This window comes from Asparagus officinalis, chromosome 4, assembly GCF_001876935.1.
Source record: "Asparagus officinalis chromosome 4, Aspof.V1, whole genome shotgun sequence".
NCBI classification, from domain to species: Eukaryota; Viridiplantae; Streptophyta; class Magnoliopsida; order Asparagales; family Asparagaceae; genus Asparagus; species Asparagus officinalis.
In genome coordinates, this window is record NC_033797.1 from 58678417 (window position 1) to 58697942 (window position 19526).

At 39.4% G+C, this 19526-nt stretch overlaps 1 protein-coding gene across 1 annotated transcript; it reads left to right on the plus strand.

Annotated features, from left to right (window-relative positions):
* LOC109837527 lies at positions 5060–7034 on the plus strand. Its single transcript, XM_020405812.1, is given in 2 exon segments — positions 5060–5392; positions 5395–7034. Coding segments are annotated over 2 exon segments (1620 nt in total). The 5' UTR covers positions 5060–5208; the 3' UTR covers positions 6831–7034.

Sequence of the window (19526 nt, forward strand, 5' to 3'; positions counted from 1 at the left end):
CTTAAAACCAAAAGGTTTTGAACCGAAAGGTTCTGAGATCGAGGAGATCTTTGTTTTGAACGGAAAGGTTCTGAGATTAAGGAGATCTTTGCTTTGACCGAAAGGTCTTATAGATCAAGGAGATCTTAACAGTACTGGGTTGGTGCACACCAGAGTACTATACTGCTATTTCTGGAAGCAGTTTGGCATTAAGATCCTTGCACCAAAGTAGGCCAAATATTATTTTAAGCACAACGTTTCTCAAACGAACAGCAGTGGACTGAGAAAAAAATTTAAAACTACAGCACATCATAATTTCACTGTTTAATTCTAGATTTAACCACAATTTAATTTCAGATTTAACCATAATTTCCAACAGAACTTGGGGTGATGATCATGAGATGATGATTACGCTGATGGTTTTCTTTTGGGTGATGATAATTTTGTTTTGTGGTTGATAGATTCAACCTTGTTGCTTGGATTCAATGTGCAAATGACTTAAAATTATTGTTGTTAATTGTTAATTAATTTGTTGTAAGAATTGTTCACAATATGATTGTAGAATTTCTGCTTGTAAGAAGCAATGGATAATTTGAGTGAACTAATAGTGTAATGGAAACTTTTGCTTTCTAGTGGTGGTTGAGTCATCTAGCTAAAACTGTTTAATGCTTTTGTTTGATTATTATTATTTGGTTGACGATAATTTCTATAAATAATAGTTGTAAATAATAGCTATTTATTTTATCACATATACATTCTTTTCAGTTGTAAATACAACATGAGCTACCTCGATAGTATTTTCTAATAAACGAATGTGAGCTACCTTAGTAGTATTTTTCAATAAAAGAGCCAATTATGTCAGATTACTTCGTATGGATGATGTTCATGATGAGGGTGGTGAGGATGATGAATGTTGAAGATACTAATAGAGCACAATTAAAGGTAGATGGAGAAAGTGGAGAGATATGGCATAATGCTAGACATTAAATTTATTCATAGACAATTATGTTTAAGAGTTATATGTTAAAGGTATGAATCAAAAACTATTATTAACACATGGATATTAATTATATAGATTACTAGTTAACTTTAATAAACATATGTTAGATAAATGAGTTAGTTGTGAATTTTAACAAACTGATGCTAGTTTTGAATGTTGATTGTTAACTTTATCATTGGTAGTTTAGTGTACCCACTGGTTATTGAGTTTAGAGTATAACTGTTAGGGGGTTTTTTTGCGATTTTTTGAGATTATTGAACAGGGGAGAAAAGAAAAATCTATAAACACTTACAATTTTAGAAACTTTCATGGGGGATTTTGGAGAATTTCTTGGGTAAGATTCATATGTAATCCTTCATTGTTCACAATCAACTTATACAATTATATGTTTGTCTAATTTAATGTTTACATACACACAACTATATGACGAGATCTACATAACATTTTCTTTGTACATGTTCTGTTACTATCACCATCCTAGAAACAACATTTCTCTTTGGCTATTAATCTACCAACAATTATACAAATCACATAGTTATTAAGCATAAAGTTTAACAATTTGTGTTTTCAACTTGGGAAAAAGTTTTGAGTTTTTAATTTGAATTTTGATTTTACAATTAGGATGCTTATTTGGGTGTGTTAATAATAGGAAATTGGATCAGCAGCTTTATGGAGAAATAGAAGAAATTAGTCCACTTATGAGCTTGCATGTCAAGTATAAGTATTTTAATTGTTGAAGGACTCAGTGATATTAGAGCTAACATGACCATATTCGAAAATGTTTCAGTTAATAATAGTTAAATACACCCTAAAAATTATCACTTTTAACATGTACACCATTATCTTAACAGATGCACCATAATCTTAATAGGTATGACATGACCTTAATAGATACACCATAACCTTAACAAGTATGGCATAACCTTAACAAGTACACTATAATCTTAATAGGTATGACTTAAACTTAACAAGTGCGTGATAAATACTAATAGGTACGCCATAATCTTTACTAGTGCACCATAATCTTCATGATGCTAACTTTGCCTTGTGAAACACTCAATCTCTTCAAAGATGAAATATCCATCATTGATATTAGTTAAAAAAGAGATCTTTTCAATATACAACCGATAATCTTAATATCCAAGCAAGCTTTACATTAACATCCAATATTCCTTCTGTAAGAATAAAAACCAAATAGCATGCCCTAGTTAAAAACCCAACATATTCTCAACTTATGCATCTCAACTTATGTGTGATGCCATTAGTCAATAGCCTCTTGAAAATACCAACAACTTAACAAATGACTAACCTTCAATATAATTATACTAATCCAAGAAATTATTTGTTTTCGTCATTTCAACAAATAACTTCTTGGCATCCTTTAATATCTCATACTTCTGTAATTTTTCAAATATAGTTTTTAAGAAGCTGCATTCGTCTCCTCAATTCCAACAACACCATCCTTTTGGCATCACCAAATAGATGTCCAAAATGATGTACATTTTTGTCAAATGGTTTGAAACCCAAGCATCTAAAATAGTTTTACAAACAAACAATGAGCTAATGGAGAGGTGGAGAGTAGAGAGTGGTGGAGAGGGTGCATGTCAATGAAGTGTGTAGGGTGGTGGAGAGGGTGGATGATGGACATCAGTGGAGAAGATAGAGGGGGAGGAATGGCAGCAGCAAGAGGTGGTACTTCAAGGATGACGATGAGAGGCAGAGACGAGATAACAATGATTTTTTGATGGTGGTGTGGTGGCAGAGAAGGATGAGGGAGGAACAATGGTTGTCACAGTGGCAGAGGAGAATTAGGGTTAGGATTTAAGGGCATGAAGAGGGTTTAATGTGGAAGATAAATTAATGGTGGGGATTTCATGGAAATGAGGAGAAGTGAATTTGGGGTATTGAGAAGGTGGGCTTGGTTGACGGTGGAATTGGCAGCGATGAAGGGAGGGAATTCAATGAAGATATGGCGACAAGAGGTTACAATGTAGGCAATTCAATGGGGTTGAGATGGGGAAGAAACGGTGGCTATAGTTTGAGAGAGAGAGAGAGAGAGAGAGAGAGAGAGAGAGAGAGAGAGAGAGAGAGAGAGAAACGGTGGCTATAGTTTGAGAGAGAGAGAGTAATGGCAGGAGAGAGAAGGGTAGTTTAACGATTTAGAGTGAAATACATATATACAAAAGGTACTCTTGGGCTGGAAGGGTTGGCTTATACTTTTTTTCATGTTTTTAGGGGATAAAGCATATAGAAAATAATACATGAGACTGACTATTTTGAGTTTTCATTTTTAGGGCATTGACACAATTTTCTCATTAGAACAATAACAACACCAAAATTTTGTCCCAAACATTTCTGGAATGAGCATACGAACTATTAAGGACCATCCATGTTCTATACATGTTCTTAATTTCATCTCCATTGTTATCTACGTTTATTGTTTTAATTTAAAAATTCTATTGTATTCAAGGATATTACAACTCGATTTTTACTGAAAATATATCATATTGCTTAGATTACAACTCAGTCCACTCTGTTTTCTGGGGCCATATACTAACTGCTACTTAATATGCCAAAAAAAAAAAACAGTGACTTTGGTAGGAAGCCGCTGCAACACAAAACAAGTAGAAATCCAGAAATTTGGAATAGATATATCGGTACCATTATAAATTGGCTAAATGACATTTAAATACCCTATTGTTGGATCACATATGTACTTAAATAATTTAAGTTATAAAAAGTAATGCTTTAATACTCTTAGTTGTAAAAAAATAACACTTTAATACTCTAAGTTGTAAAAAAGTAACACTTTAATACTCTAGGTTGTAAAAAAATATCACTTAAATACCCTATTATTTCACCATATGTACACTTAAATATTCCAAGTTGTAAAAAGTGACACGTTAATACCCTAAGTTGAAAGAAAATGATGCTTTAATACTCTTAATTCTAAGAAAGTAACACTTTAATATCTTCTATTAGTGTCAGAACATATTCTTAAGAATATTTTCATAACAACTAGTAAAATGTATTAATGTGTCAATTTTTACTTAGGGTATTAAAATGTTAGTTTTTACAACTTATGATATTTAAACGTACAGGTGGCGAAATAATAGAGAAGTTAAGTGCCATTTAGGCTTACAAATTTATAATCTACTGCAAGTCGGCAAGTGGAAGTTGATATAAATTATTATTTGGAATAATTTTTTAAAACAATAAATAAAGTAATTAGATGATTCCGTTGCAGCAAAGGAAATTATAAAAGCACACATTCTTTTGTAGGGTTGCATAATATAATACATATTATCATCCTGTCGTCATTGTTTAATTTGTTAGGTTGTAAAATACCATTACGAATGTCTTGGAATAGTCATAGCTCTGAGTTTTATAAGTTCTACTGTACAAATTTCAACACGAGTAAGCTATATAAATGTAATATTTGTCAAGGGCTAATTCACAAAAAGGGTAAACTTTTAGTTGAGCCCAGTCGCCTACCTCCTTAGTTGGTCAACAATTTCATCACGAGAGAATTATACTTATACCCCTTAATATTTCAGTAAAATCAAACAAATATGAGAGCTGCTTTATTCATTTTGTAACATGTGTATCGAATATTCTATTAGAACAAGAAGTTAGAGCTACTTAATCAACTCATAAACATCTCAGTTATGGTTTATTTTCAAGAACCTACCAATGTATACCAACCTTATTAACGTCATCTATGGGGATAATGCCCATGTATATTATACATCTTATATACATGTTTTAAGTATGTTTTTTATTTTCTTTATATATAGCTATGTACATACGCAACATAGTACGTGCATCATCTGAAGCATATGCACAGTACACATGCATTTTGGTCCTATAAAAAAATTATTTTTTGCAAAATGCAAGTGTATTGGGATAACAGACAGTTTAAAAGGACACAACTATTATCCCGGCTTAAACTTTTTCTAGTGGATGTACCCAAGGGAAAGTTAAAGTCATGGAAGGGGGTAAAAGTAAATTTTCCCCGCAATCGAAAATTGAACTACTCCGCTAGTGTTATCATCAGGAAAGCGCCTCTTTCTCCTTGTCCCCATTTACTTTGTTTCCCTCCATTTATTCTCACCCCCTCTTCGTCCTCCCTCATTTACTCCCAAAAATTCCAAATCTCTCCTCCCAAAAAAAAAAAAAATCCCCAAATCCTTTCAAAAGCCCTAACCCTAGCTCCGAGCTCAATCGCCATGGTGGCCGAGCCCTGGATCCAAAAAATGCGCAAGAAGAAGAAACCCTCCCCGTCAAATCTCCTCAAGTCCAGCTCCGAGCCCATCGGCATCCTCTCCTTCGAGCTCGCCAACGCCATGTCACGTGCTGTCCACCTCCACCGCTCTCTCTCAGACCCGGAGATCTCCCGCCTTACCCAAACCCTAGCTCCTCCTCGATCCGCTCTCTGATCTCCGACACCGACTCCTTCCTCCTGCTTCCCTCAGCCGCCTTCTCGAGAAGCTCTCGACGGACCTCAACCGAGTCGCCGCCGTCGCCTCCCGGCCTCGGCCGCCGCCACTGCTGTTCTTCCCGCCCTCGTCTGGGTTTCGAGCACGTGTACTCCGACCTCCTCGCCGGCCGCATGCACAACTCGACCTCGGTAAACTTTCTGTACTCTGCGAAAGATTTAGATTCTGCCGTTCGAAAAATGGAAAGATACGTGGCTTCTACGGCTGCGTTGTATGCTGAGCTCGAGGTTTTGTCGGACCTGGAGCATTCTGCTAAGAAATTTCCAGTTACGGATGAGACTCGTCGGGCTTTCGATCAGAAGATTCAGTGGCAGAGGCATGATATAAAGCAGATCCGAGATTCTTCGTTGTGGAACCAGAGCTTTGATAAAGCTGTTCTCCTGTTAGCACGGGCGGTTTGCACAATTCATGCCCGGATTAGATCAGTGTTCGGAGAGTATGTTCCCGGGGTTAAATCGTCGGACTCGGGCGTCTCGGGTCAAATTGTCAGGAGTGGCGAGGTTCAGAGATCGGGTTTGATATTGTTTGGTTCGGATGTTTCGGGTCAGATTGCTAGGAGTGGTGAGGTTCAGAGATCGGGTTTGGTTGTGAATTCGGGCTTGAGTTTGCATCGTGAAGGGCTTCGGTTGCATTGTGGAGCTAGCCCTGGGAAGCTATTCTTGAATTGCTTGAGTCTAGGCAGTTCTGGATCATGGAATTACAATGAAGATTATATTGAAACTGAGAGTACTGTCATGCCTTTTACTGGGGAAATCAAGAGTAATCTTGGTGTTGACGATGGTAAGTTTAGTTTTGGGCCAAAGAGTAGATTAACAACGTTGGCTCCACCTTCAACCGTAGGTGGTTCTTGCCTGGCTCTTCATTATGCGAATATTATAATCATCATAGAGAAATTGCTGAGATACCCACATTTAGTTGGGGAAGATGCTAGGGATGACCTCTACCAGATGCTCCCCTCGAGCTTGAGATTGGGTTTGAGAAAGAGCCTCAAGTCTTATGTTAAAAATTTGGCGATTTATGATGCATCACTGGCTCATGACTGGAAAGAAGCAATGGAGAGGATATTGGGATGGCTTGCACCGATGGCTCATAATATGATCCGGTGGCAGACTGAGCGCAACTTTGAGCAGCATCAAATTGTGTTGAAGGAAAGTGTTCTGTTGCTGCAGTCTATATATTTTGCAGATAGAGTGAAAGCAGAGGCAGCGATATGCGAGCTTTTGGTGGGATTGAATTATATCTGTCGGTATGAGCAGCAACAGAATGCTCTTTTGGATTGTAGGAGCAGTTTGGATTTTGATGATTGTATGGAATGGCAACAGATGCCATTTGATTCAGCCGAAAGATTATAAAAATTTTATATCCTTTTCATACGGATGATTTCTTCCTTTTTGTTTGTCTTCACTACAAAATGTCTTATTGGTGAGGCATACACAGATGGATATTGTTTTTCTTGTTTTGAGGTATGGAATTCTGACTTCCAATGTACATAGATCCGATCTTCCTGAATATCAAATTCTATAATATATTACAAGTCATGAAGTTTTGGGGTTTTATTCAATTTGGTTACATCTTTAATGATTCTGTTTGTCTTTTAATGAACCTTTATCAGGCCATATGGATATTTCTTTAGCACCTTTGTTTAGGTTATAGCTAAATATTACAATATTCTTGCAGAAGGTATTTTGGGTAACTTATTGGAAATACAATTTTAGAGACCATATGCGTGTAACTAGAGATATAGCATTCAAGTTAACTAAGGCTGTTTCTTATATGAACACAATTTGTTACGAATACGAGAATTTCTTAGATCTGACCTTCACCGTTCAAAATATACGCAACTTGTTATTTTTGGTGTGATCAATAAATTGTTCTCATTTTGCAGGATTCATTGTGCCTAAAACCTCAGCTTGGAAGTGTTTCCTTCAATATGTTTTGTTTTGTTTTTTTGTAGGTCATAAGATTGCATGTTGATGCTACAGATGGGAAGAGTCCTATAGTGTCACATTACATAAATTAGAACTTGTGCTATTGTTCTTTCAAATTTCTTTTTATATGTTCGGATATTGTTTTTGCTGCTAATACGTTTCAACGTTTAAGCTTTGTTCATATCACTCTTCATTTTTAGCTTTAGTGAAACTCCATCTCTCTATTACTCATCCATGCAACTGAAAATTTGGAAGTATCACTTTAAAGACCACTTCTATATTACCAACAAAAGTGGTATATGGAGGTTAGGTATGCTACAGATTCTGGCTTCTGTTATGGCTTCTGATGAGCTATATTATAGCGCTTAGATTTAGAAAGCCCTTACTTTCTAAATGTAGCAAAAGGTTCTGGTGAATTAAAATCCTGGATGTAAAACTTTAGTCATAATGAATGCTCGAAATATAACATGGTTAATGGTCATTCTCTATCTTCAATACTTTTATGTCTGCTACTGTAGTCTTTTTAAGTTTTTCTTTCAGGTAATTCTCGAGGTGTGGATGAAGTGAAATTCCCACTGCACATTGCAAGTGACAGTATCATTGGCATGTGGTGAGTATCTTGTGTTGGTTTCGAGAGTGTAGATTCAAACCTGAATCAAAATCAACAAAGTTGAAAAACTCAGCATCGGTCGACCGAAAGGCATGGACTGGTCGACCGAATTGACTGCATGAAACAGTTAGAAAAACTTCGCTCTGGCTGGTCTACCGATTCAGTGCTATCGGTCGATCGATAGTGATAAATCAATCGACCGATGCAAGGGTACCAGTCGACCGATAATGTGCACGAAGGATCTTGCAGAAAACAACTTCTGGTCAGTCAACCGACGCCAATACATTGGTCGACCAATGTCGGATTTTCCAGTTTCCCAGTTCGAGTTGGAAACTGTTTTGGGCTGGGATACTATATATACCTTAAACGTTTTAGGGTTTAAATGATACACGAAAAAGAGGGTTTTAGAGAGGACTTTGAGAGAGAAATCTAAGAGAGAGAAATGCCTATTTGCGAGCATTGTAATCTTCTTCAATTAATCAAAAAAAATTTGGTGTGACTCCCGAGGACGTAAGCACGTTTGCCGAACCTCATTAAATCTGGTGTTCTCTTCTTTTGTTCTTTATTTCTTGTAAGTTTTTCTTTTATTTGCTGTGATTTCTTACTTGCTTACTTTTGACACAAGATCCGGAAGGGTACGTGTTGTGTGTTCAATCCCAACAACTGGTATCAGAGATTCGTTCGGCAAAAGTTTGTGTTTTGAAAGAGATGGCAGAAGAAAGCAAATCAAAGATCGAGAATGATACGAGTCGTCGTGCGAGCACCCTTTAGTCGCGGAATTACCAAAATGTGGGTTGAGAAGAAGACAACTACAACACAAGAACAATTCCGTATGGCGAAGGAAAATACATTATCTAGATTATGAAGAACAAAAGATTACAATCTTTCCCTCACAATCTCACTAGAATCGAGAACAACCTCTCAATCCTCTCTAAACCCTAATACAATGATTAGAATCTCTCTCTGATCTAAGATCTCATAGATCATCACAATCTAAACCCTAATCCTTTTGATTAGGATCTCACTTAGACCTAAAACCCTTTAGTACATCTTGGCCTCTCCTCCTTTTCCTCTGATTCCCTCTGATTGCTTAGAAACCCTAAAACAATTCTTTATATAGGTGTACAAACGTGGATGATAATCTGGTAAATAACCAAGCCCAAAATCAACAGGAATTCGTGTGAACAGAAACCCAACCAAACCAGGAAACCGTCGACGAGTCAACTCATGACTGAGATGAGTCGACTCATGACACATGGGTTGACTCATAAACTGATGAGTCGGCCGAGCAAAAACTTTTGATAAAACGGCTGGGTTTCGTGAGTCGACTCATGACAGTCATGAGTCGACTCATGTTCATGTATGAGTCGACTCACGAGCTGAAAACAGGATTCGTCGAATCTGCTGCTCGTCGTCTCGTTCCACGCTTCCACCTGCGTTCCATTATACTGTTTTACACCCCTATTCTCATGCTATTATGAGAATCATCTATTCTCAAGCTCCCATGAGGATTGCTAAGCTCCCGAAGAGAAGATACACCCGTATCATGGGTCCCCTCTTTAGGAACTTAAAGTCCCGTTCAAGTTAGAACTTTTGCTGAGGAAACTCTCGAGCTCCTCCATTTTTTTTGCACCATCTGGCCCTTCTAGGAACCTGGTCTCGATGTCCGATCCGAAACATCTCATCCATCCCGCGTCTCGTCGTAGTCACCTTTCGCCCCAAGTTGCAATCCTTTATCGATGGCTTTTCTAGAAGTCTAATGCACAGCGAAACAAACTTCTTGCTTGCATTCACTAGTCTCTTCGCTAGCGTCACCGTCCCCAAGCTTGTCTCTCTCGGAAGAGATGCCAAACGAAATATAAACTTTTCACCATCCTTAGTGAAGGTGTACTTCTGAGCCCGCCTCTCGTAGATCGCATATCTATCCCATAAGTACGAATTGCCCAGTATAATCTGACAAACATCCAATGGAACGACATCGCACGTGACCTCGTCAATATACGACTCGTGGAGCGCAAATCTGACAGTATATTGATCAACTACACTCAGTTTCTCCTTCTGAATCCACCCCAATGGATAGGGCTTCGGATGCTTGACCGTCTTCAGACCCAGCTTCTGAACCAATGCCTCGGATATCAAATTCTTCTCGCTGCCCGAATCAACAATGGCATCAACCAATTAACTGGTCTTCATTTGCAACTTAAGAACAAAGAGTTGCTCTCTCGGGTCGTCGTCCTCTTTCGTGGTCTGCTTCCCCGCCATAAGGTTGAGGCTGCTGTTAGGCTCTATCATTCCCGGGACTTCTTTCGGACCTTGAGCTATCATGTATGCATTTTTCTCCTCCTTCTTCCTCAACCCTCTTGGCTTGAGATGAGGATACTTCTCCCAGCACCGATCAGCTGTGTCCTGTCTTCTCGTAGTGACTAGAAATCAGCCCTGCCTTCCCTGGATCACCCTTCTTCTCCTCCTTCTTAGATTGAGAACCACTAGACTCGTCTTCCGTCTGTTTGGAGTCCCCCTTAGCCTCGTTGCCCTTTTTTTGCTTGCCCTCGAGGGCAATAGCCTTCACGCTCGCCTCTGCAATTGATTCCACCGTGAATAGCTTCATCTTCTTTCGGATGTAATCGCTCAATCCCGCCATATACTTCATAAACACGGAATATTCATCTGTCGTAATATTGAGGACCATCGTCTGTTGCTGGAACTTCGTGGTGTATTCTTGAACGGTTTGATTGACCCTTTGGCGTAAGCCGTACCACTTGTACCAACGATTTTCAAGGAATCCCACCGGGTAGAACTGCTTCCTCAGTAACTCCTTGAACTTGTTCCACGACACCGCCTTCTTCTCCTGCTTGCAGTAGGATTTCCACCACGTCAACGCGTGCCCTGAAAGCTTCAAAGTCGCGAACACAATCTTCTCTTTTGACGAATAGCCATAAAGAGTAAAATACGTCTCTATCCGCTCGATCCAGTCATCAAGCCTCTCGACGTCAACACTCCCATCATAAACATGAATCTCCACCTTAAAGTCAATCTTCAGGTTCTGATAAGAATTCTTACCCCCTTGATGCAATGCAACCTTAACGGTCTCCTCCTCGTCGGAATCTGAATCTACTCTCTCCACATCGGACTCAATAATTTTCTTCGAAGAAGATTCACCTTGTTTGTCACCTCTATGGATAAGACTGACGAGTTGTGTGAGAGTCGAACCTATCATCTCGATCTGCTTCTCCAGTGCATCAATCCTCGTTAAATTGTCTCCTTCAGCCATCTTCTCCTTCCTTAAAACCCGGACTCCTTCCAATAAAATAAGGATCTCACCAAGCTTCTTGTATTGCGATTGAGTCAGGACCATACACAGGATGCCCCCTTCGTAGGATCTGATCGCTCTGATACCAACTTGATACGAGTCGCCGTGCGAGCACCCTTTGGTCGCGAAATTACCAAAAGGTGGGTTGAGAAGAAGACAACTAAAACACAAGAATAATTCCGTATGGCGAAGGAAAATACCTTTTTTAGATTATGAAGAACAAAAGATTACAATATCTCTCTCACAATCTCACTAGAATCGAGAACAACCTCTCAATCCTCTCTAAACCCTAATACAATGATTAGAATCTCTCTTTGATCTAAGATATCATAAATCATCACAATCTAAACCCTAATTTTTTTTATTAGGATCTCACTTAGACCTAAAACCCTTTAGATCTACATCTTGGCCTCTCCTTTTCCTCTGATTCCCTCTGATTGCTTAGAAACCCTAAAACAATCCTTTATATAGGTGTACAAACGTGGATGGTAATCTGAAAAATAACCAAGCCCAAAACCAACAGGAATTTGTGTGAACAGAAACCCAACCAAACCAGGAAACCGTCGATGAGTCGATTCATGATTGAGATGAGTCGACTCATGACACATGGGTCAACTCATAAACTGATGAGTCGACCGAGCAGAAACTTTTGACAAAACGGCTGGGTTTCGTGAGTTGATTCATGACAGTCATGAGTCGAGTCAACCTGATGAGTCGACTCATGTTCATGTATGAGTCGACTCACGAGCTAAAAACTGGATTCTTCGAATCTGCTGCTCGTCGTCTCGTTCCACGCTTCCACCTGCGTTCCATTGTACTGTTTCACACCCCTATTCTCATGCTATTATGAGAATCATCTATCCTCAAGCTTCCATGAGGATCGCTAAGCTCCTGAAGAGAAGATACACCTATATCAGAGAAGTTTGACGGATCAGACTTCGTCTACTGGAAGTCACAGATGGAGGACTATCTGTATCAGGAGGATCTTTACCGTCCGTTGATAGGTAAAGATAAGGGAAAGAAAGAGGAATCAGACGATGACTGAGAGATACTAGATCGGAAGGCTCTAGGGCAGATCCGGTTGTCCCTCGTCAAATCAGTCACCCACAATATATTGAAGGAGAAGAAGACGGTGAGGTTTATGGAAGCGCTCGCGAAGATGTACGAACAACCGTCAGCCACAAACAATGTGCATCTCGTCAAAACGTTCTTCAACCTTAAGATGACAGAATGATATTCCTTCACGTTGCATCTCAGCGAGTTCAACACGTTGATCAACTTATCTCCGTCGACATCACGTTTGATGACGATGTGCAGGCCGTATTGATTCTATCGCAGTTGTCGGATAGTTGGACAGGTTACGTGACCGCAATTAGCAACTCGGTGGGGAATGAGAAGTTGAAGCTGAGCGATGTTGTTAGTATGATTCTATCCAAGGAGCTTAGAAGGAAGTCGTCTGAATCAGAAGGTTCAGGTTTAGCTCTTAATCTCGAGCAGAGAGACCGAAGTCAGAAGAAGGGCAATCAGAACATGAATTGATCGAAATCGAAAAAGAAGAGGTCGAACTCGAATGTTAGGCCTATCAAAGGAAAGTGTTAGAACTGCGGTCAGGAGGGTCAAATGTCTTCAGTCTGCAAAGCGTCGAAGAAGGATGCAAATGAGCTGGAGGCTCATATCGGTACAAGATGTCTTGATCCTTGCTATGGACAGCGACTCTGACTCTTGGGTTATTGACTCAAGAGCCTTATTTCACGCCACTGGTAATAGAAAGATTCTTTAGAACTATGTAGCAAGGGACTTTTAGAAAGTGTACTTAGGGGGACAACGAGCCTTGCAGTATTGTTGGAAGAGACAATGTGCAGATTCAGATGAAAGGTTCTAAGTGGAATCTGAAGAACGTCAGACATGTACCGAAGCTGAAGAGCAATCTTGTTTCGGTTGGCCATCTTGGAGCGGAAGGCTGTGTTTTAACATTCACCGAGGATTCGTGGAAGATCTTCAACGGTACTATGGTGGTTGCTTGCGACAACAAAACAGGAACTCTCTATCTTACTTTACATGCGAGTGGCACCCTCGCAGTTGTAGCTAGAAAGAAGAGTGCAGATCTGTGGCACAATAGGGTGGGACACATTAGTAAGAAGGGTATGAAGATTTTACACTCACAGGGAAAGCTAATCGGCATCGATTCAGTTAAAGTTGGTGTTTGCGAGGATTGCATCTACGTGAAGCAAAAGATGATCAGCTTTTAGAAGAGTGGAAGACCACCTAAAGCTTAGAAGTTAGAGCTCGTCTAATACAGATGTTTGAGGTCCAACTAGCGTGTATTTTCTTGACGATTCGGCGTACTATGTCACCTTTATCGACGATCACTCGAGAAATGTGTGGGTATACTTCATGAAGCACAAGTTAGAGGTGTTCGGATCTTCAAGAAGTGGAAATCCATGTTAGAGAACGAGACAGATATAAAAGTGAAGTGTCTAAGATCGGACAATGGTGAAGAATATGAGCTGGAGGAGTTCAAGAAGTTCTGTGGCCTGAACGAGATTCGTTTGGAGATGACTACTCCAGAGACACCGCAACAGAATGACGTTACAGAGAGGATGAACAGGACATTAACAGAGCCTGTGAGGAGCATGTGTTTACATGCAGGTCTACCTAAGATATTTTGGACAGACACGGTGCATATAGTAGCTTAATCATAGGCCATCAGTTTCATTGGATTTTGGAATTCTAGAAGAGGTTTGGAGCGACAAGAAGGTTAATCTCTCACATTTACGATTTTTTGGTTGCGTGGCATATGTTCATATCAATGATCATGTCAGGGACAAGCTAGAAGCTAAGTCTCAGAAGTGTACTTTTATTGGATACGATATTGATGAGTTCGGATATCGTCTTTGAGATGAGAAGAACAAGAAAATCATCAGGAGCAGAGATGTGATATTCAATGAAGAAGTGATGTACAAGGACATGGATAATGCCAATGATAGCCAAAGCAGTGGGAGCAGCACTAAGGATGTAGGTGGATCCGAGTACATAGATTTGGAAGAATTTCTAGATGGGAAGACAATGTCAGTTCTGACCGAAGAACAAAGGAGATTCCAGGTGCAGAGACTACTACCCAGGGCGTGGAGTTTAGAAGGTCATCCAGGGTGTCCAAACCGAATCTCATATATCTCTCATCATTTGATTATTTACTTTTGACATATAACGGTGAACTAGAGTGCTATGAGGAAGCTATGCAAGTTAGTGAATCTCAACAGTGAGAGCAGGCGATGAAAGAAGAGATGGATTCTCTCCACTCGAACGAGACATGAGAGTTAGCCCAGCTACCTGCATAGAAGAAAGTCTTACATAACAAGTGGGTCTACCGAGTCAAGAAGGAGAGTGATAGAAGCAAGAGGTAGATGCCAAATTAGTTGTGAAATGGTTCTAACAGCGGGAAGGGGTGGATTATACGGAGATATTTTTCCCCGTTGTGAAGCTTACAACCATCAGATTGGTGTTGAGCTTAGTAGCTGAAAATCTCTACCTTGAGCAGTTGGATGTGAAGAGTGTTTTTCTTCATGATGACTTGGATGAAGAAATTTACATGAAGTAACTTGTTGGTTTTATAGAAGAAGGAAAGGAAGAGATGGTGTGTAGGCTCAAGAAGAGCTTGTACGGTTTGAAACAGGCTCCGAGACAGTGGTACAAGAAGTTCGATAACTTCATTCAGAGCAATGGCTATGGAAGATGCAATTCAGATCATTGTTATTACTTCAAGAGATTCGAGTTCAGCTATATCGTGTTATTATTATATGTTGATGACATGTTAGTTGTAGGATCGTGTTTAGAGGAAATAAACAAATTGAAGAAACAGTTGACGAAAGAGTTTGCTATGAAGGATCTGGGTGCAGCGAAACAAATTCTTGGGATACGAATCAGTCGAGATGAAGCTGAAGGGACGTTGAAGTTGAGTCAGGCTGAATACATCGAGAAGGTACTTCAGAGATTCAATATGGAGAATGCTAAGTCTGTCGGCTCGCCCCTTAGAAGTCAATTCAAGTTATCTGAGGAGGAATCGCCCAAGACAGATGCAGAGAAGGAGCACATGAGCAGAGTGTCATATTCATCAACCATTAGTAGTCTTATGTATGCGATGTTTTGCATGAGACCGGATATCGCCCATGCAGTGGGAGTTGTGAGCATGTTTGCAAGCAATCCAGGGAAACAACATTGGGAGGCCGTGAAATGGATATTGCGATACTTGAGAGGGACTACAGATATACCATTGTGTTTCAGGAGGAATAAATTAGTACTGCAGGGATACGTGGATGTAAATTTCGTCGGTGATCATGATACAAGGCGAAATACTACGAGGTATGTTTATACCTTAGTGTCGACAACAGTGAGCTGTGTCTCATGTTTACAGAGGATAGTAACATTGTCCACGACTGAGGTAGAGTATGTTGTAGTGACTGAAGCCAGCAAGGAGATGATTTGGTTGACCAGGTGTGTGGAAAAGTTGGGTTTGAAGCAGGAGAACGACATTCTTTATTGTGATAATCAGAGTGCTATACACCTTGCCAAGAATTCAGTATATCATGTCAGAACGAAACACATCGACGTACATTACCACTTCATCCGTTCACTGATAGAGGACGACAAGTTACAGTTGGAGATAATTTTAGGAAGACAAAATTCTGCGAACATTTTGACGAAAGCAAAGACCATCGACAAACCGGAGTTGTGTACAACTTTAGTTGGCCTTCACGCGTAGGAGACGAAGGCGGGGCCACCCTAAGAGGATAGGCCGGATCACCGAGATGATATTGATTCAAGAATGGATTTTTTCCGGGTAGGAGAAGATGCTTGCGAAGATGGCAGGAGTTCGGGAGAGCTCGTTGATGATGGTTTGGTCTCCAAGTGGGGGATTGTTGGTTTCGAGAGTGTAGACCCAAACCTGGGTCAAAATCAACAAAGTTGAAAAACTCAGCATCGGTCGTCTGAAGGGCATGGACCGGTCGACCGAATCAACTGTAGGAAACAGTTAGAAAAACTTCGATTTAGCCAATCGACCGATTCAGTGCTATCGGTCGACCGATAGTGATAAAACAGTCGACCGATAATGTGCACGAAGGATCCTGCAGAAAACAATTTCTGGTCGGTCAACCGACGCTAATGCATTAGTCGACCGATGTCGGATTTTCCAATTTCCCAGTTCGGGTTGGAAACTGTTTTGGGCTGGGATACTATATTTACCTCGAACGTTTTAGGTCTTAAATGATACACGAAAAGAGGGTTTTAGAGGACTTTTGAGAGAGAAATCTCAGAGAGAGAAAAGCCTATTTGCGAGCATTGTAATCTTCTTTAATTAATCAAAGAATTTCTGGTGTGGCTCCCGAAGACGTAGGCATGTTTGCCGAACCTCGTTAAATCTGATGATCTCTTCTTTTGTCCTTTATTTCCTGTAAGTTTTTCTTTTATTTGCAGTGATTTTTTGCTTACTTACTTTCGACACAAGATCCGGAAGGGCACGGGTTGTGTGTTCAACCCCAACATCTTGCTGGAAAATTTCCTCTGAATTATGTCTTTATGTGTTTAGGTTGTTCTTCATAATACTTGGTTCTTAAATCTTAACCATTTGGCTTGTTCATATGCTTGTGTTAACGAAGGGAAGCTGTGACTGTGATTTACTGGTCATGCTTATATGCAATCTATTTATGCTGGTTGTAAGTGCTAGCATTTGTTTACTAGAGTTGGGTATGTAGAGAGAAAAAAAAAAATCTTGGACCAGCTTCTGTCATGCTGCCGGCTTCAAAAGTTTTGATACCATAAAAGGGAAGACTACCACTTTCTTTTCTTTCTTTCTTTCTTTCTTTTTTTTTAATGAAGATTGAGATATTTCTTCTAATTTATGTTTGGTATTATCTGGAGAGACAAGGATTCCTGTATCCTTATGCCGCCCGACCACCCCTCACCCAATATTGATGGCATTAGCCATAAAAACATTCGTCTTTTGGATACATGATCTTCATATCTTACCCGTTTCATCCAGTATATAAATGTTAAGATTTCACAAGGGAAATGCAATGCTCTATTTTCCAATTGTAGATTCTTGTTAATGTGCATCTCAAACTAAATGCAACGCTCTACTTGCCCCTGAAACAAAATAGCACCCCTATAATCTTTCATTGAGCGCCCATACAGAATCATTTCTTGTCATACTTTGGGATGCTACTTATCTCTTCATAATATCCTTTTTCAGGACATACATCTCATTGAATTTTTTCCCCTTTTCCAGCTGTCCTCAACAACCATCAGACACAAATCTAAAGCTCTCTTTTTTGAGGAGCACTTGAATTCCCCTCATCATTTGCCCATACCATCTCTGTCAGTTGAAGGGGTACATTCTATGACTACTGCCACTTTATCCTCCCACGCACTGTGTATGAGTACCTCTTGCAATTGTTCGTGATAGAATAGAAAGTGTGTGTGTGCGCGCGCGTGTGACAACTTCTCCTTAACCGGGTTAATATCCACTAACCTGGTTAAGGAGTTGAATTGTGTTTGGCAACAAAAAGAAAAAAAAGTGCCAGAATTGGCCCAGTTTTTTTTTTAAAGTTCATTTTCCTTACCTTATCGAGGTTAAGATTGAGCTGCCTCTCCTCGGCTAGTCCTAAACTGGTTAATGACTCATCTAGGTTAAGAGGGATTTGCTAAACACACACAAAGAAAAATAAAAGAGGCAGCTCTTTATTGTCGAAAATTGAGTAGGTTTCGTTGTTTGGTTCGTGTCGTGTTCTTAAGTTATTAAGGATAATCAATAAGATCGTTATGAACCTGTTCTTAAAAGTTAGGAGCTCAGTTTATTGTCTTGTATGAACTGGGCGTTTAAAAGCATCCTGCATCTATTGCTCTGTAGTCGAAGGAAGAAAGTCGATATTGAAAGTACAGGACTAATTGTTGAGAGTGAATGTCTCTTTGGACTAACAAGGGATTGTCACAAAGCTTCAAAAGGTAGAAGCGGCAACAATAAAAGCTACCTTCTCATGGACAACAATGGCTTATAAATTTCCTTTCATCTCTCCTTGCCCACGTCACATGCTCTTTTTCCTTTAAATTTGGAGCAATTTTAAAAAAGCAAATCCTGTGTTAGGTGTGCCAATGCCTGGCCGCTGACCCTTTGTAGTTGTAGGTTTTATGAGGTGAAATTAGTGCTCGGAAAGCGACAAGCTTTTATGAAAGGGAGAAAGGAGAGAGAGAGAGAGGGGCTCTCCCTTTCTCTCTCATCCCTAGCGCCCTCTCTCTTCTCGTTTCTCATTTCTCATGTGATGATACTCGTATAGTTTGATGAGGGAGATAAATGCCGCATTCATTATCTGTGCTGTCACACTGCCAGTTTTGATGTTGATCCGGATGCACGGTTGGGAGTTCAACTGCATTTTCAGAGTGGAGGTGGGATGGAATTGTGTTGGGATTATTGCTTCTCTCTGTTTGGTCTGTGTTTGTGCGCAATCTATTCAAAGTGCAATAAATACTCAACTAAATTGCAGTTTTTTTATTAGAAATGCAACTTCTTTTATTCTTGGGTATAAAAGTAGTTTGGATTGACAATTGCCCCTTCTTTCATCTTAAGAATACAATTTGTCGATATTGAAGGTGTTGGTATTTCCATTATATAAACTAGTATTTAAGTCTGTGCTAAGCATGGGCTTACCGATGTTCACCTCGATTTTGTCGTATTTTGCAAACAATTAAAAAATTCTAATTGCTCATGCTTGGAAATCATGATAATAGATGCTATAGTTAAAATTAAAATCATTTAACCTAAATTTGACTTATCATGTAATGAATAAACCGGATATAAAAAAGGTAACTTAACGCAAATCAAAAAAAAATATATGAAAAGTATATTGCTCAAAAACATTAATCGCAATGGGTCCAATCTAAAAAAATATTGTTTTCTATCAATCAACCATTCTGAGGGTATCATACGTAAAATTTTAAAGAAAGCTCCTCTAAATTTCAATCATTTTTTCTCCATTTCCATCCTCCTCCTCAAACTTAAAAGAGCTGGTTCTTTGTTCTTATCTACAATATGTGAAACATGTGTAATAATTAAATTCAAGAGTAAAATATTAAAAATTATATAAAATTAAAAGAGTTAACGTATAGAATATCCAACCTGATTGCATCTTTGTTTTGGCACTGCTTGTAG